Below are 22,004 nucleotides of genomic sequence, written 5' to 3' on the forward strand. Positions count from 1 at the left end.
GGTGGGCACTTGGCAGGGTCTTCTGGGCACACTTGGTTCCCTTTCACAGATGCCACTGGGAGACCCGCTGCCCTCCCTTGAGCCCTGCCCCAGCCTGCCCTCAGACTCCACCCCAGAGGCCCACCTGCTGGTATCTCCAGCCTCCCTCTTGGACCGACTCTGCCTCCCAGGACACTCCTGGCTGTTATGTCTGCTCTAGCATCTCTGCTTCCCTGTGACTGCCCTGTGGCCCCTCCACGGGCCCCACCCCTCTCTGGAGCCACAGCTGGGGTTCTTGTTGGCCTAGGGGCGATCAGAGAAGGAGCCACTTATCCCCAGAGGGAGGAGGAGGAGGGAGAAAGGTGAAAGCTCTGGAAGGTTTGCAAAACATCAGCGTTCCAGCCCTCTGATAGACCTTCCTGTGAGGGGCCAACTGATTTCCCCTCCCCAGTTTCTGAGCAGGCTTTGATCAGGGGGTTTTTAACCCCCATTGCATGTGTCCCAGGGTGCTGGGCAGGCTGAGCCCTGAGGAGGAGATTGTGCCCCTGGGCAGGCCTGGGAGGGGCCTGGAGGGGCAGGCAAGCAGGCATGGTGGTTCAGCCACTATTACAGGCCCATGGCTCTCTGTGGGAGGGGCCCGTGTGCACAGAGATGAGTGTGTCTACATGGCAATTCAGGGAAACTGTGGCCACTTTGAGGGCTCGTGTGAAGCACAGGGGCCAGGCAGGGCCTGGGGATGGGCGTGCAGGTGAGATCACCTCTGCAAAGGTGCTGCGGAAGGAATGATGGCAGGGCTGCCAGCGACAGGGAGGAGGGAGGATGGACCAGCTTCCTGCTCTGCCCTCTGCACCCACTCAAGTCCCCACTCTCCACACTCACCTAGAGCCTTGGCTGGCCTGTGTCTGCAGCTGGTTCCATTTCCTGCCAGATCTTGGCATTGTCATCACAGGAAACCTGAAAAATGGTCCCTTGGGTGTTTCTTTAAGAACACACCATCCACAGATGGTTTGAGAAAGTGACCAGAGGCCCGTCACCACTGACAGTGGCTCACAGGCTTTCTGGGGTGAACATGCCCGTCAAAGGCCCAGGGAGCACCTGCCAGTTACAATTGAATCTCTGGGACTTGGTGTGGGGGACAGGAGATAGCTGGGGTTCGAGGGAGGATGCCCCCCCCCACCCCAGGGCAAGCAGCCCTCAAGCAGAGGAAGGGGTGGGACTGGAGACCTAGAGAGTAAGGCTCCTGGTCAAGCCCCCTGAGTTGGAGCCAGCAGGCCTGCAAGAGGCTCTGGGTTAACTGTTTCACTTCAGCCTCCTCGTCTACCCTGTCCCAGCTCCCCTCCTGGCCCCCAGCCCTCCTCTGCCCCTCCCCTCCCCACTGCAGGCCTGATTCGGGGCTTTGGGCCTTTTTCTGGAAATTGGCGGAGCAGCCAGTCAGGCCTGGAAGCAGGAATCGGCCACAGGGCCCCCAGACCCGACCCTCCTGCCCGAACTTCTCTGAGACTTGGCTTGTGCCAGGCTCTTGCCCTCTGGACTTAGGGTATAGCTGCTGATGGAGGAGCTGCCTGGTCCCCAACTTCACACACAGACACCAGCAAAATGCCTGAGAGTGGGTTACCCCAAAATGCCCGAGATATGGGGTAACCTCTCCCCACCGCCCCCTGAGCCCAGTCGTGATGAACACTAGTGGTGTCGAGAAGGTTCCCTCCAAGTGAATGTGTGGGCGACAATCACTGCCCGTGTAAAAGCTAGCCAAGGGCTAGGGGACAGGGTCCTCTCAGCTCCTGGGTAGTCCTGGGGTGACTCCAGCAAAACTCCCCAGTGTCCCCACAGGGCCCCCCCCAGGTGTGACCATGGACATATACCCACAACCCTCCTTTCCCCAGGTTGGAGGAACCCCAACACCGCCAGACTGATCCCCTCCCCGACCCTCCAGCCCTTCTCACCTCCATGTGACAGGGCCAGGGACACTGTGATGACGAAAGCCATGTACCTTGGCAGGGCACATGTCTGCTGGGGGTCAGGGGTCAGCTGGCAGGGGCTTCTCGGAGCCCTGGTGGGCTGCAGGACACAGAGGGCGGGAGAAAGCAGAAAACGACCTTCAATACCCCCTCCCCTGTTGTGAGACCCCTTCCTCTCAGCCCACACCACCCACCCCAGGGGCCTTATTGAAAGACCAACTCCGCCCAGCTTTGAACGGGGCCTCTGCTAAGACCCTGAGGTCCCCTAGGGGCAGAGCTGAGCCTAAGAGGGGTGGGAGTGTGACCCTGGACAGACGAGGAGGTGGTCCCCGCAGCTGTGTCTGCCTGCAGGGAAGTGGTAGGACTCTCCGTCACCTTGTGTAAATCTTGACCCCCATGGGGGAGACTGAGGTGGGCATCGTTGGGAAATAGTGAGAGGAGGAGGTCAGGGGAGGAGGGACAGCCACCTCCTCTGCTTGCTGTGATTGGCAGTTGTACTGGCATTTGGGGAACATTCTGGAATTGTTGTCTCCAGCAGCCGTCTTGAGGTTTTAGGTAGACACTGCCTGGCTGCTGTGGGGAGGCCCTGAGACCTCCCCAGGATAGAAACCTGCTGGTCGCTCACACAGCCCTGCCCAGTTGGACAGAGCACCTGTGCCAACGGCTCGGCAGAACAGGAAAGTGGGGTGTAGGTGGCAGCCCCCGCGTGCCCCACATTCTGCTGTTGGGGAGCCCAGGGACCCCAACAGGGCCGAGCCCTCGCTGGGCAAACGGGTCAGTGGGCAGAGGCTGCTGCACACGGGACCCTTAGGGAAGGTTCCTAGCTCCAGCATCAGGCATTCATCACATGCATGGGTGCTGGCAGCTGAGTGGATGGGGGTTCACTGGGGAGACTCGAAGGGGTCCAGACTTGGGTGAGGTGTGGGGAGCGTGTGCTCGGACAAGCAAGTGCACAGCCGGGTCACAGACCGTCCTTATGGCATCAGGTGAGACATGGTCACAGGGCCCGTGGAAGTTGGGCACTGAGGTGAGGCCCCCACCTTGTGACCGATGGGGCACAGGTGGGTGCCAGGAGGGGCAGGGACCACGGCCCCTCCCCGCCCAGTGCTGGGCTGCTCAGTGGGGTCCGTAACCCTCTGTGTTGCTGTCCAGCAGGGTGGAGAAGCGGAAGGTGACCGACCCGGTGGGAGCCCTTAAGGAAAAGTACCTGAGGCCATCCCCGTTGCTCTTCCACCCCCAGGTAAGGCCAGCGGGAGCCTGAGGTCCGCCCAGTCCCAGCCACAAGCCCCAGGCATGTCTCTGCTTCCCATCCCTGCACACCCACTCATCCCTGTGAGGCTGGGGAAGATGAGACAGGGCGGGACAGGTGAGGCAGGAGGGTGGTTCTTGGCGGGTGTGCCCTAGGAAGCAGCCAGGGACACTGGCCCACGGGCACCCCCCTCGGCCCATGGCTGGGAGGGGTAGTGAAACCCCCCCCCCCACCGCAGCGGTGGGCTGTAGCTCTGATGGAGCATATCCAAACATTTGGACCGTAGGGAGAATGAACAGGAAAGAGCCAGGAAGGTGTGGACACCAGCAGCCTCTCTGGTACAAGGGACATGGGGGCACTTAAGAAGAAAGACCAGCAGAGGAGGGGCAGTGCAGGGGGCAGAGGCAGGGAGCAGGACAGCAGCAGAGGGACTGGCATCCAGCGCAGGGGATCCCAGGGGGTCTTGGACAGAGGGACTGCCCTCCCCCAGGGATACAGAGGGTGTCGAGGCCACCTGTCAAGACTAGAATCAGGAGTCTGGGAAAAAGAACCCCCAAGTCTGGGCAGTGGCCACAGACTCAACCAAGCCTGCAGGCACTTCTGTCCCCTGTTCTCACCGCTTGGAGCCCAGCCCCCTCCCCAGACCCACAGGCCTTCCCTGCCCCAGCTGAAGGACTCAGAACTGAGTTGTGGGCCAGCCTGGACCCAGACTCCAGACCAGGGCATTGTTCTCTCCCTCCACATTTCCCGCCTGGGACAAACCCGCGGTTTGTGGAACCTGCACCCCGCCTGGGTTCACAGCTAAACTCACTGCCTCCCATTGTCTCATGGGGGCCTTGGAGTTTGGTTAAGAACTTCCCCTGGTTTCCTCGGGCCCTGCTGGAAAAAGCAGGCAAGCCAGCCAGGCACATCCTGTGTTTGTGTTTGTGCAGGAGCTTGGCCGGGAATATCTGATCAGGCAAAGTGGGCCGGGCAGGCCGGACCCTCCCAGGCCTGAGGAAGAGGGACCTGGCAGGGGGCCGGCTGCCCATTGTCTCTGCTGCCCCCTCCCCCAACAGGCCACCCCTGCTGCCTACCCCTGAGCCCAGAGCCGGGGGTGGGGGTGGGAGAGGTGACTAGTAAGTCCCCTGATGAAATGGTCTGGGGTGAGGCCATCACTCGGACAGAGCAGCTTCCAGCCACTGTAAAGTCTTGGGGCGGGGGGCAGGGGTCACAATGCACAAAGACACCAACATGCTCTGGCCAACTGCCTCTCATTTCTGAGGCCCAACATGCAGGTGTGCAGCCCCTGGGGGTGCAGGGAGAGGCAGTCCTGCCAGACCACTACCTCTCACCACCTCTGGGGTTCTGAGGAGTCTGGGGCAGTGGAGAGTCCCAGAGCTTCCCAAGGCTGCAGCTAAAACTGAGACCCACGGGCAGATGGGCAGCAGTCTCTGTGCCTAGACCCCTTCATCTAGCCACAGATGGGCCAGTGAGAGACTGGACAGCATCTGAGAGACCAGGCAGTGTCCATCTGTCCATCAGTGGAGACAGAAGGGCCATCCACAGCTGGAAGCAGCATGCATCTGACGGGGGAGCATGCCCACCCCACAGGGGTGGTGAAGCCCAAATCCTGCAACTGTGCAGAGATGGCCAGGGTCTAGGTTGCAGCCCAGGGTCAATGGAGGCCTCAGCCATAGGATGGACCCCATCTTCTGTTTGTTAACCCCTTTCTGGTGTCTTATCGTAACCATACAGTTGTTCCCCAGCCTAAACCCTGAGGGACTCCAGACACAATGAAAATTCTTCCTTTCTCAGTCTCATACCAGCCTCCCACAGGGCCTGGCTTGCAGCAGGTAATCTCAGGTGGAGAGCAGAAGTGCTGCTAAGACCTGTGCCGCCCCCTCCCTACTTCTGTTCCCCAGCCCCAAGGCAGGCACAAGATTCTAGTCAGAACCCTGCCCACCAAGTGGAAATGAGCAATGCCAGGAGAAAGCAGCTCCCTTCTCCTCCCCAGGCAAGCCCTTGGCATCTCCGAGGAGCAGACAGGCAGCCCCTCCAGTCCATGTCACCACGTCCTGTGCCACGTCACGTTGGCTCTGGCATTCCATAGTGGAGTCTTATCTATTCTTACGCTCTTGAATTTCTTTTTAGCACTTTGCCTGCAGTTATGACTGCTGCCACTAGGTGATGATGGTGCTTCAGGTTTATGAGTCATCTTTTAACCTGAGATTCAGATTTTTTTTCTTAATTTTGGGGGCTTCCCTGGTAGCTCGACTTCCCTGGTGGCTCAGATAGTAAAGCGTCTGCCTACAATGCAGGAGACCCGGGTTCTATCCCTGGAGAAGGAAATAGCAATCCACTCCAGTACTCTTGCCTGGAAAATCCCATGGACGGGGGAGCCTGGTAGGCTACAGTCCATGGTGTTGCAAAGAGTCAGACACAACTGAATGACAACACTTGACTTCACTGGTAGCTCAGTAAAGAATCTGTTTGTTGTGGGATATCTGGGTTTGATCCCTGGGTTGGGAAGATCCCCTGGAGAAGGAAATGACAACCCACTCCAGTAGTTTTGCCTGGAAAATCCCATGGACAGAGGAGCCTGGTGGGCTGCAGTCCATGAGGTTGCTGAGTTAAACAAGACTAAACACTAACTAACGAGCGACCAACACTAAGTTTTTTTTGTTGTTTTTTTTTTTTGCTCAGAAAACAAAAGGATTTATTGAGAGTAACAGAATTATGGATGAACACTAAGTTTTTTGACCACTCAAAAAAACAAACAATAAAGGGTTTAATTCTGTCTTTAGCCCAAACTAGCCATCAGGAGTGCTAGCCAGGGATAGAGCCAGCAGAGCTTGCTGGCTGGTTTCAAAGTAAGATGCTCCATGATCACAAGTGTTGGTGACATGCGTCACCTGGAGGCTGGCAGGTGATGGTCAGCTGCAGCTTCCTCAACCTGGACCCTAGACTGTGATGGGGTTCCAAGCAAGGACTAGAGCAGGGCTGGCTGCAGGAAGTGAAAGAACCCAGCCCAGTGGCCAAGAAGAAGGAGACCACAAGTTCCAATGATAGCCTGCTTGTCATCCAGGACTCCCAGGTGTGGGGGTGGGTCCAGGTGCGTCAAGATGGGGGGTGCAAGGGAGCCCCACAGCCTCTCTCACTCTCCCGCCAACAGATGTCAGCCATTGAGACCATGACGGAGAAGCTGGAGAGCTTCGCGGCCATGAAGGTGGACTCTGGCAGCTCCCTGCAGCCCCTCCCACACCACCCCTTCAACTTCCGGTCCCCGCCCCCAACACTCTCAGACCCCATCCTCAGGAAGGGCAAGGAGCGATACACATGCAGGTGAGATGCAGTGAGCCCCTGGAGCAGCCCCAGCGAGGTGGCCGCAGTTGCCACACGGGCCCATGAACCTGCACTTCCAGGAAAACAGCTCGGTCTCAGCCAGGGTCCAGCATGGTAGCCGGTGGGCCGTTGTCCCCTTGAGGTCACTCCCTGAAAATATCCACATGTCCCCCACCAAGCTGTGCTCCAGTGAGCACGAGAAAAATGCAGCCGTGGCCAGCAGGTTGGAATTTCCAAGCCGGAAGCTGAGACTGCTGGTCTGTGTTTAACCCCAGCTCTGGGGGCGATGGGAAGCCCAGCGCTAAGCAGAGACGGCCCGTCCCCAGCTGCATAGGCCTGTGCAGGCTGGTGCTTTCCAGCTCAGCCCAGGCTGGGCAGGGGGCTGAGAAACTGCCTGGGGCAGGGGCATGGCCATGAGCAGGCCAGTGTGGGCCAGCGCCAGCTGCCCAGTGGTGTGTGTCCAGCCTCTCTATGACACTCAGCTGGGCCCCAAGGCCAAGGAGAGACTGAAATCCAGGGTGTGCAGTGGGTCACTGGCCCCCAGGTGTGGGAGAAACAGCACCAGAAAACAGCTGGGTGCCCGCGTCTATAGCAAAGCACCTGCCTGATGGATGCCTCCCCCACCCCCTCCCCCAGGTACTGTGGCAAGATCTTCCCCCGGTCAGCAAACCTCACGAGACACCTGAGGACCCACACCGGGGAGCAGCCGTACAGGTAGGAGCTCGCCCAGTTGGGGTGGGGGAGGCAGGCTCCTGGCGGACCTCCCCTTCCCCTGCCGTGGGACGGGCATTGGGTGGGAGCAATGCTTGACCTTGCTCCAGGTCACTCACTGGGTCGCTCCATCCTGGCCACTCAGCCCTGACGCACCTGGGGATATTGTAAAGATCAGACTTCTGGAAGGTTCCCGTCCACTGACTCCGGAGGGTGTCTGGGAGTAGCCCTTCCTCCTGCCACTGGGGTGTCAACTGGAGAGGGAAGCCAGGCCTAGGGGTGGTCTGTGTGGAGGGGGAGCCTCAGCGTCACCGCCACCCAGCCCACCTCCACCCACCTCCCCACGGCCGCCGGCCATGGCTGACCTCAGCCCGGGCAGGGGACCAGGGTGAACCCCTAAGGCAGGGTGGGCTGGTCTCAGAGAAGGAGCCCCATTGCAAACTTGGATCCTACCCAAGCTGGGGTGTCCTGAGGATTCACCTAGGTGCCCCAACCACCCTGGACAGGAGTCTGTCTGCCCCCACCTCGCTCCTTGGTGCCTCATCCCCTTCCTGCAGAGATGTGGCCGCAAGCACGTGGGGGCTGTGAGGGCCTCTACATTTCGTGTTCACAACTGGTGGGGGCATCACTCTGTTTCAAAGACTTGGAGCCCCGGGCTCAGAGACACCCCTGACTTGCCCGGGTCCAAGCTCACAGCCATGCTTGCCGACCATTGTGGCCTTTTCCCTTCATGCCTAGGGCATTTGTCAGACAGGAAAAGAGCTGAGGGTAATACCCTGGCTTTTGGGGACCCCACCTAGGGGGGCCCCGGGAGTCCCAGGGGATGGAGACCTTGAGACAAATTGGGGGATGCTGGTCCCAATGCCAGGACGACATCCTGAGCTGTCTGGTGGACAGCGGCCGTCGGGAGCAAAGGGTGTGGCATCGTCTTAAGTGGGCAGCATCAGGTTCCTGTCCTCTGGGCACACAACTGGGAGTGACCCATAGGTCCAGGAGAGTGAGGGTGTATCCTCATCGCTGGGCAAGGCAGCCACAGGGGCTCCTGCAGGCATCACAGGCCCCAGGCCCTGTCCCAGCCGGGTAAGCGACAGCTCACGTCACTCACCAGTCATCTGCTCAGTGCCCTCAGCTGGCCCCCAACACATAGCCCCCCGCCCCATTCTCCCCCAAAAGTAACCTACAACTTAACAAAGGCGGGCTTGGCCTGCTTCTCTCCCGGACAAGGAGCCGGGTGTGTTTCTGTAAGGAGAACCAACTTCTGGACCGGGTTGCATGTAAGAGCCCCTAGGGGTCCATGTTTATAGAAGGATTTAATTATCATTGATTTCTTTTACTCTTTCAATCTGTGAGTTTCGACGCGAGTAACAATAATTGCTTTGAAAGTTTACATTGCAAATCCTGACCATATCTAGCTCAAGGCAGCCCCACAGTGAGGAGTTTGGGGTGTGGGCCTGTCTTGTGACATCACTGGGGCATCTGGCTTCACTTTGGAATTGGAGGAGCTTCAGTTGGAGGAAGGAAAGTGCAAGTCCATCCACAGAAGGCCAGTGCTGGCACAGGCCAGGTCACCCCAGTGACGCCAATGAAAACCGCCGACACCTGTCTGTACCCCATATGTGTGCACTGTGTGTGTGCCCACGGAGGCCCAGCTGGTGGGTGGGTGCCCCCACAAGCAAGAGAAAGACAGACCCCTTAATGTGACAGATCCATCTGATGCAGGGGAGGTCAAACCTCTGCCCGGCTGGGCCAGCATCCTAGTTTAGAGATCTTCGAGTGAGGCTGGGAGATAAGGGGCAGTTGATAATGTTTTTTCAAGCTCCAGCACATAGGGCTTATTGAGATGTGGGAAGGAGGGCGGCTGCTTCCTCTGTCCTAGCAGCCTGTCCAGTGGTCCCTCCAGCTGCTGCCCAGAGGTGGGTGGGGGGTCTTGAGTCCCACTCTGGATGCATGTGGGCTGGCCGTGGGCTCCTGGCAGGACCTGGGACTCCGGCTCTAAGGATGCTCACCTCCCCCCATCTGCAGATCGTTTCCTCCGTGGCTCCCCATCCTGCTGTGTTGAGTCCATGCGCCCAGCAAGGTCCTGTTATCAGGGTGGCACATCCGTGTCTGTTCTTTGTTCATTTTATTGTTAAGCCTGGGTTACAAAGGGCTTCCTTGGTAGCTCAGCTGGTAAAGAATCTGCCTGCAATGCAGGAGACCCCGGTTCAATTCCTGGGTCAGGAAGATCTGCTGGAGAAGGGATAGGCTACCCACTCCAGTATACTTGGGCTTCCCTGATGGCTCAGATGGTAAAGAATCCACCTGCAATGTGGGAGACCTGGGTTCCATCCCTGGGTTGGGAAGATCCCCTGGAGGAGGGCATGGCAACTCACTCCAGTATTCTTGCCTAGAGAATCCCGATGGACAGAGGAGCCTGGCAGGCCACAGTCCATTGGGTTGCAAATAATCGGACAGGACTGAGCAACTAAGCACACAGCACAGGGTTACAAAATCTCTTTTTCTTTCCTTTCCCAGTTTTTACAGTTACCTAAAGCCTTTCTCTCCCTGGTGTCTGGTGTGGCCCCACTAGGTCCCATAGTGGACACAGCCACCCCCAGGGGCCATTTCACTCTCCCTGCCCGGTGCTGTGTCTTCAGCACTGCTGGCTTCCCCAGGGCGGGGGCAGACGCGGTCACAGCAAGGTCCCCTGGCTGCCCGCTGCCTCGGCTGGCCGGTCTCTGCTCGCCCATTCCTGTTGGAGTGCAATGGTGTGCTATTTTATACAGCACGGCCATAAATTTCACTAGCCACTTGTCATCTTATTTACAATGCAAATTCCAGCTGCTCCGAGAGCCCTGCTCCCTCGCAGCCCTGGGCTCACCAGTCCCCTAAATTTCAAATGCGCTTCTCTGGGCCATTTATTTAGATTAGAACCAGGAGAGGGCCAGATTCAGAACCCTGTGACCAAATTGAATGCATGGCTGCTCTCCCGGCCCCTCCCGCCAGCAGAGGTTGGGGAGTGATGGGGCTCAGGCCTGTGACTGAGCTCCTCATCCAATCCTGTCTCTCACTCAGCAGTCCCACTGCTCTGAGTTACTGCGCGGCCACTGCTGGGGCTCACAAAGGGTCCCTGCTTTCCCAAAGATACAGGAAAGGAAGGCTGAGTGTGCAGACACCCGTGTAGACCGAGGCAGGCACCCCATGCAGCCTGTGGGAAGGCTGTTGGGTGGGCTGGGGCCAGCTTGGCCTTGCACTTGCCCTACAAGCTAGCCTGGCAGCACTGGGGGGTGAGGGTTTCTGTGGGTTTGAGGGTATGTTGGGGGCAGAGTTGAGAAGTGAGACGGTGCAGGCAGGGATGTAAAAGTCCTCCTTCCTGGTCTATTGAGAGGGGGTTGCTGGGTCAGAGCACACCTAAGCATCTCTGCTCAGCCCAGTGGGGAGAGGGTTTAAGCCTCAGTCCCACTGTTCCGTCACCCCGGCTGAGAAAGACAAGACAGCCACCCTCCTGGTGCCAGCAACTGGGATGGGGGTCCAGGTTGAGGCTGCTGAATGTTACGCGGCTATGGGAGGACCAAGGCCCCACGTCCTAGGGGCTCCCAGGGGCCCGGTGGCAGCTCAGCTGACCCAGCAGGCCCGCCCCAGGGCCAAGGGGGTGGCTGGAAGGAGCTCAGGGGGCTAGTGTGTGGATCACGGGCATCTCTTAGCCCATCTGCTGTGGAGGCAGCCAGCATGAGTCTGGCTTCAGGCAACATCTGGAAGCCTCGGGAACTGAGTAAATGAAGCCCCAGAATCACATCAGGGGAACAGTCTGGGCTCCTCCAAGCAGGGCCTTGCCCACAAGTGTTATCCCCTGGGTGAAAGTGTTAGTCATTCAGTTGTGTCCGACTCTTTGTGATCCCATGGACTGTAGCCCACCAAGCTCCTCTGTCCATGGGGATTCTCCAGGCAAGAATACTGGAGTGGGTTACCATTTCCTCCTCCAGGGGATCTTCCCAACCCAGGGATCAAACCTAGGTCTCCTGCGTTGCAGGCAGATTCTTTACCATCTGAGCCACCACTGAAGCCCTACGGGTAGAGGGAAGCCACCCACAGGTAGGGGGTGGTAATTTGGGGGCTCTCACCCTCCCACCACAGAGAGCTGCCACCAGCTTTGAGCAGGAAAAGCTCAGCCCCGGGCCCCAGAGACCAGCCGAGGGGTGTCAAGCTTCCTGTCTCAGGGACCCAGGGACATTGGGTTTGCCCAGACTCCCTGGGCAGGGCCAGCTTCTGAATGTCAAGTGTCAGGCCAGCGCCTCCTAAGTGGGCGGGTGGCACTGGGGTGAGAGGCCAGGGCCCTGGAGTGTCCTCAGACATGTCCCCGTCCACATGACTGAGTGCTCGTGATCACTACGCTGTGCTGGAGTGCGTCACCAGCCTCCGCAGGAATGCCAGGCTGTGTCCTTAGGACAGGTCCCCGCACCTCCCAGCCACACCCTCTGAGCGGACTTAGTCTCCCAAGCCCTGCCTCGCCACGCTGGCCACATAGACTCTGCCTCCAAAGGGCCTGCCCGGTCAGCGCTCTGCCACGCTCTCCTCTCTACTTGTCATTCCACGGGAGCCTGCTCCCCAAACAGGGAAATAGTTGAGCTCGGGGATGGATATCTCAGCGCTCCTGTGCCTCTGAGACTCTGATGGGCATCCCTGGAGAAGTTCTGAGACCAGGAGCACATGAGTGTGCCCACCAACACATGTGCACACCTACCACACGTGCACCCGTAAGCATGCACATATAGCCCTACATGTGTGCATGAGCAGACTGACACATGCACAGGCATGCGACTGGACACCCAGAGCCGAAGTCTCGCTGCCATGGCCCAGCTGGACGCACTGGGTGGTTGGGAGTGGCCGGCCAATGGTTGTGGCCTGGACCCCTGCGACAGGAGGAGGCGGCCCTGTCTGCAGAGTTGTGCCATGGTCCTCAGTCCCCCACACCCCACCCTCTTTCTGGTTCTTGCTTCTTGGTGCTGGTGTCGCTCAGGCCCTCACTGTTGGTTCCCCTGTGATAAACTAGGGGACTCCCTCCCTCCCTCCTCTGCCCTGTCCTGGAAGAGGCCTCGCACCCACAGGGACCCTGCACATGCCAGGCATGTCAGATGGCTCCTTGTGGCAACTTCGTGCTTTGCTCTGATAAACTCGGTGTCATGATACTCCGACAACTGAAGCATCTGAGGAGAGAGCGTCTTTTTTCATTTCCCAAGTGTGCCATGCAACCTGGCAGCAGGTGCCCCCGGGAGGGCACTAAGATAAACCAAGCGCACAGGGCTGGGGGCACTTCCACCCAAGGGGTCGGTGGACAAGAGGCCACTTGACGGGGCAAGGCTGGGAGCCCCCATCACCCTGGGGCAGAAAAGGACACTAAGGAGGGTCGGTGTGGCCCTGCAGCTCGCTAGTGGACTGGCAAGCTGAGTCCCCAAGGGGAATGGGTCTGCTTGAGGACCCATTAAGAGGAGTTGGGACCAGGCCAGAGTAGGGGTCTGTCTGCCACGGAGGAAAGCTGCAGGCAGCGGGTCTGGGCTCCTTTCCGGAAAAATCTGCTGGGAGCATCTTTCCTGGTGCTCGGCCGCCCCCTTGAGGCTGCCGGGAGCACACCACCCTCTGCTGTGGACCCTGCACTGGGGGGACAGGACAGCAGAGAAGGGCAAGATGCCAGGAGACACCCGGGAGTCCTGGTGATACCCTCCCCGGGGCACAAGCCCCAGAGGGTCCCCTCCGCCAGCTCGGGGCACAGTCCCACAGCATCCGCTGCCCAGAGTCAGGGATGGGGGGATGCCTGCTTCCAGGGGCACTTGTTTGGGACCACCTCCCAGCTCTCCGCTGTGGTCCAGGGGCCTCAGGGAGGCCACGTGGGCATGGGCTCCGCTGAGGCGCCGTGTCTTCCAGGTGTAAGTACTGCGACCGCTCCTTCAGCATCTCCTCCAACCTCCAGCGGCACGTGCGGAACATCCACAACAAGGAGAAGCCCTTCAAGTGCCACCTGTGCAACCGCTGCTTCGGGCAGCAGACCAACCTGGACAGGCACCTGAAGAAGCACGAGCACGAACACGCGCCAGGTGGGGGCGCGAGGGGCAGGAGGAGGGGGTGATGGGTCAGGGTGGGGTGCTGGGAGCAGGGAGAAGGGGGCCTGGAAGGATAAGGGTGACAGGTCACAGAGGCGGGGTGCTGGGGATGGATGAGGGGGGCCTGGAGGATGGGGGTGACGGGTGGGGGGGCAGGGAGCAGGGTGAGAGGCCTGAAGAATGGGGTGATGGGTCAGGGTTGGGGGCAGGGAGCAGGGAGAGGGGGGCCTGGAAGGATGAGGGTGACAGGTCACAGAGGCGGGGTGCTGGGGATGGGTGAGGGAGGCCTGGAGGAGGGGGTGATGGGTGGGGTGCTGGGAGCAGGGAGAGGGGGGCCTGGAAGGATGGGGGTGACAGGTCACAGAGGCGGGGTGCTGGGGATGGGTGAGGGGGGCCTGGAGGATGGGGCTGATGGGTGGAGGGCAGGGAGCAGGGTGGGGAGAGGAGGGGGAACACAAGCTAGTCCTAGGGGAAAGTTTGCAGAAACCCCTCAAGCCATCTTCACTCAGGGGAACCTTGTACCCTCGGGTTGCCCTAAGGGGGTGTTCCCTGAGAGTGCCTCGCATGTGCACCCCTTCAGCCACCTGTCCCCTCCTGCTGTGCCGCAGAGGGCAGGGTGCCGCCGAGGGGCGCCCTCCTCTGATGCTCCCCCCTCCCCGCAGTGAGCCAGCATGCAGGGGTCCTCACCAACCACCTGGGGACCAGCGCCTCCTCCCCCACCTCCGAGTCGGACAACCATGCACTTTTAGATGAGAAGGAAGACTCCTATTTCTCTGAAATCAGAAACTTTATTGCCAACAGTGAGATGAACCAAGCATCAACACGAACAGACAAACGGTAAGAAACACGTCCCGGGGTCCCAGGAAGGTGTGGACTCTGTACGGTTCCCTGTACGGTCGTGCTCACAGCAGACCCCACCACAGCACCAGAGACCCCAGGCCCACAGCAGCAGGCGAGGCCTGCAGGCTCTGTAGCTGGCACCCTTCCCACCCACCACCCACCCTGCTTCGGCTCTCTGCATCTGCAGAGAATAAGCACCCCGGCCCGATGGCGGGTATCACACGCTCAGTGCCACCAGCACACGGGCCTCAGTGCACGGTTTGGCCTTGGTGTCAACACGTGCGGCCAAACATCAACCAGGTGAGGGCTCCTTTCATGAGATCCACCATGCCTCTGGAACTCCAGGACAGGCTCATTTAATTTGACAAACAAACGGCACATGAGTGCTGCCCCTTTAAACACACACAGGCAGGAAAATGGCAGAATTGGGATCTGAGGATGTAGAGGCTATAACACATTCACTTGATCCCAGGCCTCAGCGGCAGAGACTCAGAGACGCCAGACTCCTAGTGCTTAGGGATGAGCTCCCCTGCTTCTGCAGAGGAAATGAGGCCCAGAGGATTGGGTGCCTGGCTCCAACGCTTCTGACCATGGGTGGGCTGCCAGCCCAGGGCCCAGTTCCCTCCCACCCAAGACACCTGGCTTCCCAGGGGCCTGTCTGCTCCCCCCAGGCGGGCTGCATCTCCTTCACCCCGGGACCCCTGAGGCAGAGCAGGGGCACTGAGCAGACCTTCAGAATCCACAAGCAGGCACATGGGCTTGGCCCTCAGGCTGTTTCTGGCTCTTCTGAGTCTTAAATCCATGCCCAGGAAGGTGATCCCACCTGGTACCTGGGTAGGCTCAGAGGAGGGGACAAGGGAGAGGCTGGCTGTGGGCTGCATGTCCCAGAGCCCCAGCCCTGCCAGGCACCAAAGACCTTGATATCGGGGGGTGGCCAAGAAAGTGCCTGTGTCTGTCCCCGGCTCTGGTCACGTCTGATGGTCTAGTGGGAGCCCAGCCCTGCCATCTGTGCCCAGGGTGGTGAGCTTCATTCTGGCAGCACTCTGGGCTCCATTCGAGAGCCGTCCATGGTTCAAGCTCTGAGGTCTCCACCTTCAGAGTAAGTCATGGACCTGAGCATCCAGGAGCCAGGCCATGAGGCACATCCTGGCTGATAAAGGCTCCCCTGAGCTGTGGCCCCCTGTGCCCAGGGCAGAGCCAGACGGGGAGCTGACAAGAACATGCCAGGGGCATCCTCCCTGGGGTGGGCAGTCCCCCAGTGCTGTCCTTGAGTGGCAGGCCCAGCTCTCAGCCATATGGAGGACAACCCAGGAGAGCCACCAGGAAAGACGGGGTGTCCCCAAAGGGAAGAGGGGCTGGCACCACCCTGACCCCACAGAGCAGCATTTCAGCCAGGGCCCCAGGGCTAGGGGCAGTAAGTGAGACTCAGAGACCAGCCCCACACACCTCAGAAAGCCCAGGGCAGAGCCAGCCCACAGACTCAGGCTCTCAGACAGCCTCTCCCCACTGGAGATGCCCCTACATCATTGTCGGAAGTGGGACCATGTTGACAGTTGACGTTTGTCAGCTAATCTGCAAAAAGTGCTAGGATGCTGGCAGTTCTATTGGGGCCCAGTGTTAACACCATCCAGAACCAGTGGCCTTCTCTTGACCATCCATTATAACTCAGGGTCTGCCAGGCTTCCTGACCCCAGAAACCCCTGGGCCAAACCCTGTCCCCTCCCCAAATTCCTCTGTTGACATCCTAACCTCCAGCCCCTCAGAGTGACCTGATTTGGAAACAAGATCTTCTCAGGTTTAATTAGTTAAGACGTCATTCTGAAGTCAGGTGGCCCATATCCGGTAGGACTGGTGTCCTTAGAAAAAGGAGAGATTTGGGATTTCTCCAGTGGTCCAGTGGCTGGGAATCCACCTGCCAACACAAGGGATGTGGGTTTGATTCCTGGTCTGGGAAGATCCCACAGGCCTCAAGGCAACCAAGCCTGTGCACCACAACTCCTGAAGCCTGCACACCCTAGAGCCTGTGCTCCATAGAGAAGCCATCACAGTGAGAAGCCCCCACAGTGCGAAGCCCACGCTCTGCAACTAGAGAGCAACCCCCACTCATGGCAACTAGAGAAAGCCCATGCAGCAGTGAAGACCCAGCATAGCCCAAAATAAATAAACAGACTTTTTTTAGAAAAAGAAAATGGGGAGATTTGGACATGGATGCATGGGAGACACCACGTGAAGGTGAAGCAGAGCAGGTGATGCATCCACAAGTGGAGGAGCCCCAGGGATCACCAGCAAAGCACCAGAGTCCAGGGAAGGAGCTGGGAGGAGGCACCGGCCCCAAGACACCTGCCTCTGGGGCATCTATAAGAGACTGAGCCAGACTTACCTGTGTGTGCGTGGGAATCTCTTGTGGAGGCACGGGTCAACAATGGCCTGCCGCAGGGTCAGGGGCACTGACTACAACAGTCTGGGGAGCCCTGTCATGCTGGCATAGGTCCTTTTGAAGAAGGTTGCCATAGCCCCCTATTACCCCTACCATAGTTTGGCCTTGGGCCAAACTACAAGGAGGGAACACAGCCCCATCCATCAGCAGAAAATTGGATTAAAGACTTACTGAGCATGGCCTTGCTCACCAGAACAAGACCCAGTTTTCCCCACAGCCAGTCCCTCCCATCAGGAAGCTTCCACAAGCCTCTTATCCTTATCCATCAGAGGGCAGACAGAATGATAACCACAGTCACAGAAAACTAACCAAACTGATCACATGGACCACAGCCTTGCCTAACTCAATGAAACTATGAGCCATGCTGTGTAGGGCCACCCAAGACAGATGGGTCATGGTGGAGAGTTCTGACAAAACGTGGTCCACTGGAGAAGGGAATGGCAAATCACTTCAGTATTAAAGCCTTAGAACCCCATGAACAGCATGAAAAGGCAAAAAGATATGACACTGAAAGATGAACTTCCCACGTCGGTAGGTGCCCAATATGCTACTGGAGAAGAGTGGAGGAATAATTTCAGAAAGAATAAAGAGACAGAGCCAAAGCAAAAACAACACCCAGTTGTGGATATGACTGGTGATGGAAGTAAAGTCGGACGCTGTAAAGAACAATATTGCATAGGAACTGGAATGTTAGGTCCATGAATCAAGGTAAATTGGAGTGGTCAAGCAGGAAATGGCAAGAGTGAACACCAACATTTTAGGAATCAGTGAACTAAAATGAACCGGAATGGGTGAATTTAATTCAGATGACCATTATATCTACTACTATGGGCAAGAATCCCTTAGAAGAAATGAAGTAGCCCTCATAGTCAACAAAAGAATCCAAAATGCAGTGCTTGGGTGCAATCTCAAAAACACCAGAATGATGTTTGTTCATTTCCAAGGCAAACCATTCAATATCATAGTAATCCAAGTCTGTGCCCCAATCACTAATGCTGAAGAAGCTGAAGTTGAACGGTTCTATGATGACCTACAAGACCTTCTAGAACTAACACCAAGAAAAAGATGTCCTTCATCATAGGGGACTGGAATGCAAAAGTAGGAAGTCAAGAGATACCTGGAGTAACAGACAAGTTTGGCCTTGGAATACAGAATGAAGCAGGGCAAAGGCTAACAGTTTTGCCAAGAGAACGCGCTGGTCATAGCAAACACCCTCTTCCGACACATGACATCACCAGATGGTCAAACCAAAATCAGATTGATTATATTCTTTGTAGCCAAAGATGGAGAAGCTCTATACAGTCAGCAAAAACAAGATCAGGAGCTAACTGTGCCTCAGATCATGAGCTCCTTATTGTCAAACTCAGACTTAAATTGAAGAACATAGAGAAAACGACTAGAGCCATTCAAGTATGACCTAAATCGAATCCCTTACGATTATACAGTGGAAGTGACAAATAGATTCAAGGGATTAGATCTGATAGACAGAGTGCCTGAAGAACTATGCACGGAGGTTTGTGACATTGTACAGGAAGCAGTAATCAAAACCATCCCCAAGAAAAAGAAATGCAAAAAGCCAAAATGATTGTCTGAGACCTTACAAATAGCTGAGAAAAGAAGAGAAGCTAAAGACAAAGGAGAAAAGGAAAGATATATCCATCTGAATGCAGAGTTCCAGAGAATAGCAAGGAGAGATAAGAAAGTGTTTTTAAGTGAACAATGCAAAGAAATAGAGGGAAACAATAGAATGGGAAAGACTAGAGATCTCTTCAAGAAAATTAGAGATGACACTTCATGCAAAGATAGGAACAATAAAGGACAGAAACAGTATGGACCTAACAGAAGCAGAAGATATTAAGAAGAGGTGCCAAGAATACACAGAAGAACTATGCAAAAAAAGATCATAGTGACCCAGATAACCATGATAGTGTGATCATTCACCTAGAGCCAGACATCCTGGAGTTTGAAGCCAGGTGGGCCTTAGGAAGCATCCCTATGAACAAAGCTTGTGAAGCTGATGAAATTCCAGCTGAGCTATTTCAAGCCCTAAAAGATGATGCTGTTAAAGTGATGCACTCAATATGCCAGCAAATTTGGAAAACTCAGCAGTGGCCACAGGACTGTAAAAGTCAGTTTTCATTCCAATCTCAAAGAAGGGCAATGCCAAAGAATGTTCAAACTACCACACAATTGCATTCATCTCACACGCTAGCAAAGTAATGCTCAAAATCCTTCAAGCTAGGCTTCAACAGTATGTGAACCAAGAACTTCCAGATGTACAAGCTAGATTTAGAAAAGGTAGAGGAACCAGAGATCAAATTGCCAACATCCGTTGGATCATAGAAAAAGCTAGAGAATTCCAGGAAAACACATACTTCTGCTTTATTAACTATGCTGAAGCCTTTGACTGTGTGGATCACAAAAAACTGTGGAAAATTCTCCAGGAATTGAAAATACCAGATCACCTTACCTGCCTCCTGAGAAATCTGTATGCAGGTTAAAAAGCAACAGTTAGAACCGGACATAGAACAATGAACTGGTTCCAAATTGGGAAAGAAGTATGTCAAGGCTATATATTGTCACCCTGCTTATTTAACTTATATGCAGAGTACATCATGCGAAATGCCAGGCTGGATGAAGCAAAAGCTGGAATCAAGATTGCCGGGAGAAATATCAATAACCTCAGATATGCAGATGACACCACCCTTACGGCAGAAAGTGAAGAAGAACTAAAGAGCCTCTTGATGAAAGTGAAAGAGGAGAGTGAAAAAGTTGGCTTAAAACTCAACATTCAAAAAAATGAAGATCATGGCATCTGGTCCCATCACTTAGTGGCAAGCAGGTGGGGAAACAATGGAAACAGTGACAGACTTTAGTTTCTTGTGCTCCAAAATCATGTGGAAGGTGACTGCAGCCGTGAAATTAAAAGATGCTTACTCCTTGGAAGAAAAGCAATGACAAACCTAAACAGCATACTCAAAATCAGAGACATCTCTTTGCTGACAAAGGTCTGTCTAGTCAAAACCATGGTTTTTCCAGTAGTCATGTACAGATCTGAGAGCTGGACCATAAAATAGGCTGAGCACCGAAGAACTGATGCTTTTGAACTGTGGTGTTGGAGAAGACTCTTGAGACTCTGTTGGACAGTAAGGAGATCAAAGCAGTCAATCCTAAAGGAAATCAACCATGAATATTCATTGGAAGGACTGTTGCTGAAGTTGAAGCTCCAATACTTTGGCCTCCTGATGAAAAGAGCTGACTCACTGGAAAAGCCCTTGATGCTGGGAAAGATTGAAGGCAGGAGAAGGGGACGACAGAGGACAAGATGTTTGGATGGCATTACTGATTCAAAGGACATGAGTTTGAGCAATCTCCAGAAGATGGTGAAAGACAGGGAAGCCTGATGTGCTGCAGTCCATGAGGTCTCAAAGAATCTGACACAACTGAGTAGCTGAACAACAACAATAAATCGACTGGAGTGGAGAGGGACAATCCCTGCTGTTTGAGACACAGCCATGTGCTGTGTTAGGCTGGCCCTGGGGACATTCTGCACCCAGGCAGCTGTTTGGAGGCCTGGCCACTTGTCCTGGTTTCCTCTTTGTCTCTGTATCCATCCCCCACCCTCAATGAGCGCTGGTGTTTGATGCAGACCTCCCACCAATGAGCAGATTTCTGTGCAGGGCGAGGCACAGTGCAAGGACAAAGTGGTCATTCGTGGTCACTGCTCCCACAGAGAGGTGCTTATATATAAACGCACAGAGACTCAGGTTTGATTAAATGACATACAGGGCTTTGCGCTGACCCAAGCTCCCCACCTGTGCTGTCCATCAGCACTCAAGGTGGGGGCTGTTCTCACATTCCCCAGGAGGGCGTGGGCTCTGAGATGACAAACCCCGCCCAAGGGGACCTGCCAAGACCAGGGAAGGAGGCAGGACCTGGCTCTGGGGTCCTCACCGCTGGTGGACAGACGTGAGCCTGGTGCCCAGCATCAAGGGAGACCTGTTAGGGTCCTGCCTGTCCTGGAGGATAGGTCAGCTGTCAGCAACTCTACACTCTCCCATGGAAAGATGAGAAGTGAAGATGGGGGTGGCCAAGAACTGAACCACCTGGGGCTTCCCAGCGCATCCACTCAGCTCTGTATTTGGAGATGGTGACCACTTGGAGAAGACATCTCCTATTGCCTTAGTGCCCCAAGCGGGATCCCGAGTCTCCCCCGACATCAGGGGATGGACTCCCATGGGCTGCATGAAGTCCAGAAGGGGTGGAGTCCAGGGGTTCAGAACTCCAGTTCATGAAGCATGCGCCTTGCCCCCCGTCCACCTCCACCCATGTGTGGGACACCTGCCCAGGTGGCCGCGGGCCCAGCTCATGTGTGGCCACGCCACCTGGTCATGAACTTGCAGATGAACCGAACAACGTCATTGTCATTTTCTCAAAGGAGTAGGCATCCTTTTCCTCATGGCTCGTTTTCTCTTTTCAATAATGAGGACCAGAATGGGAAAGGATCCTGGCTACAGAGACCCCTGGGGATGAGGGGGGGGATCTTGGCTGCAGGAGAGACAGCCCAGTCTTGGAAACACACTCACCCTGGAGGGTTTCCATCACCAACAACAGCCCAGTCCACACAGCCCAGAGCCCTGGGTCCCAGACACCCCATCTGCGGAGGGCCGCCCGGTCCTCGTGCCCTCATGGTGGGTGGGGAAGAGCAGGCACTGATCAGGGTGGGGCCGCACACCTCCCACACTCTGAGCCTCCCCAGGGACACCCCTCATGCAGGGCCCAAGCCCAGTGCCAGCTCCCAGGACCCCTTCTCCACCAGCCCAGCCATAGCACTCTTCCTGAATCCCTGAGTGGCCCCGTGTCCACGCCAGCATGACGGGAGCCTGCTGCCCAGCAGTTCCCACCCAGCTTCATCCTGGTCCTGGGCAGGCGGCCCTTCCCTTTTTTAATCACTTGGAACAGCAGCCAAGGTCAGAGACGAGCCGCTCAGAACCCCAGCTCTGAGGGTCTAGTGACCGAGAAGGGCAGGCTGCCATCGGAGGGGGCTGGGGGCATCAGGGGTGGTGGGGAGCCAGAGCTACTGGAGCCAAGTTGCTGCCTCAGGACATCTGTGGTCAGCTCCCTCCGTGTCATTTCAGGCCGGAAGTCCAGGACCTAGATGGCACTTCCCAGTGCCCGGGCCTGGCTGTCAGGAAGCCAGAGGACGTGGAGGAGGAGGAGGAGGAGGAGCTGGAGGAAGATGATGACAGCCTGGCAGGGAAGTCACAGGACGACACCGCCTCCCCCACACCTGAGCCTCAGGGCGCCTACGAGGACGATGAGGATGAAGAGCCACCCACCTCCCTGGCAGTGGGCTTTGACCACACCCGAAGGTGGGCACCTACCCTCTGTGGGCCCCTAGTGCTTGGGCCCCAGGCAGGGAGACGGGCAAG

The 22,004-nt window shown here is 56.5% G+C and overlaps 1 protein-coding gene across 3 annotated transcripts in view; it reads left to right on the forward strand.

The window, feature by feature from the left end:
• PRDM16 (PR/SET domain 16) overlaps positions 1–22,004 on the forward strand; it is a 332,745-nt gene that overhangs the window by 306,037 nt on the left and 4,704 nt on the right. For 2 of the 3 annotated variants that reach the window (XM_081488463.1, XM_081488464.1), the window contains exons 10-15: positions 3,090–3,177; positions 6,341–6,510; positions 7,147–7,224; positions 13,120–13,289; positions 13,958–14,132; positions 21,711–21,944. In XM_081488463.1, the coding sequence (XP_081344589.1) occupies positions 3,090–3,177; positions 6,341–6,510; positions 7,147–7,224; positions 13,120–13,289; positions 13,958–14,132; positions 21,711–21,944 (915 nt within the window). The remainder of the gene's footprint in view (positions 1–3,089; positions 3,178–6,340; positions 6,511–7,146; positions 7,225–13,119; positions 13,290–13,957; positions 14,133–21,710; positions 21,945–22,004) is intronic. The other variant, XM_081488465.1, reaches the window with a different exon arrangement.

The sequence above is a fragment of the Giraffa tippelskirchi genome, chromosome 5 (genome assembly GCF_054371585.1).
Source record: "Giraffa tippelskirchi isolate mGirTip1 chromosome 5, T2T-mGirTip1v1.2.pri, whole genome shotgun sequence".
Classification (NCBI taxonomy): domain Eukaryota; kingdom Metazoa; phylum Chordata; class Mammalia; order Artiodactyla; family Giraffidae; genus Giraffa; species Giraffa tippelskirchi.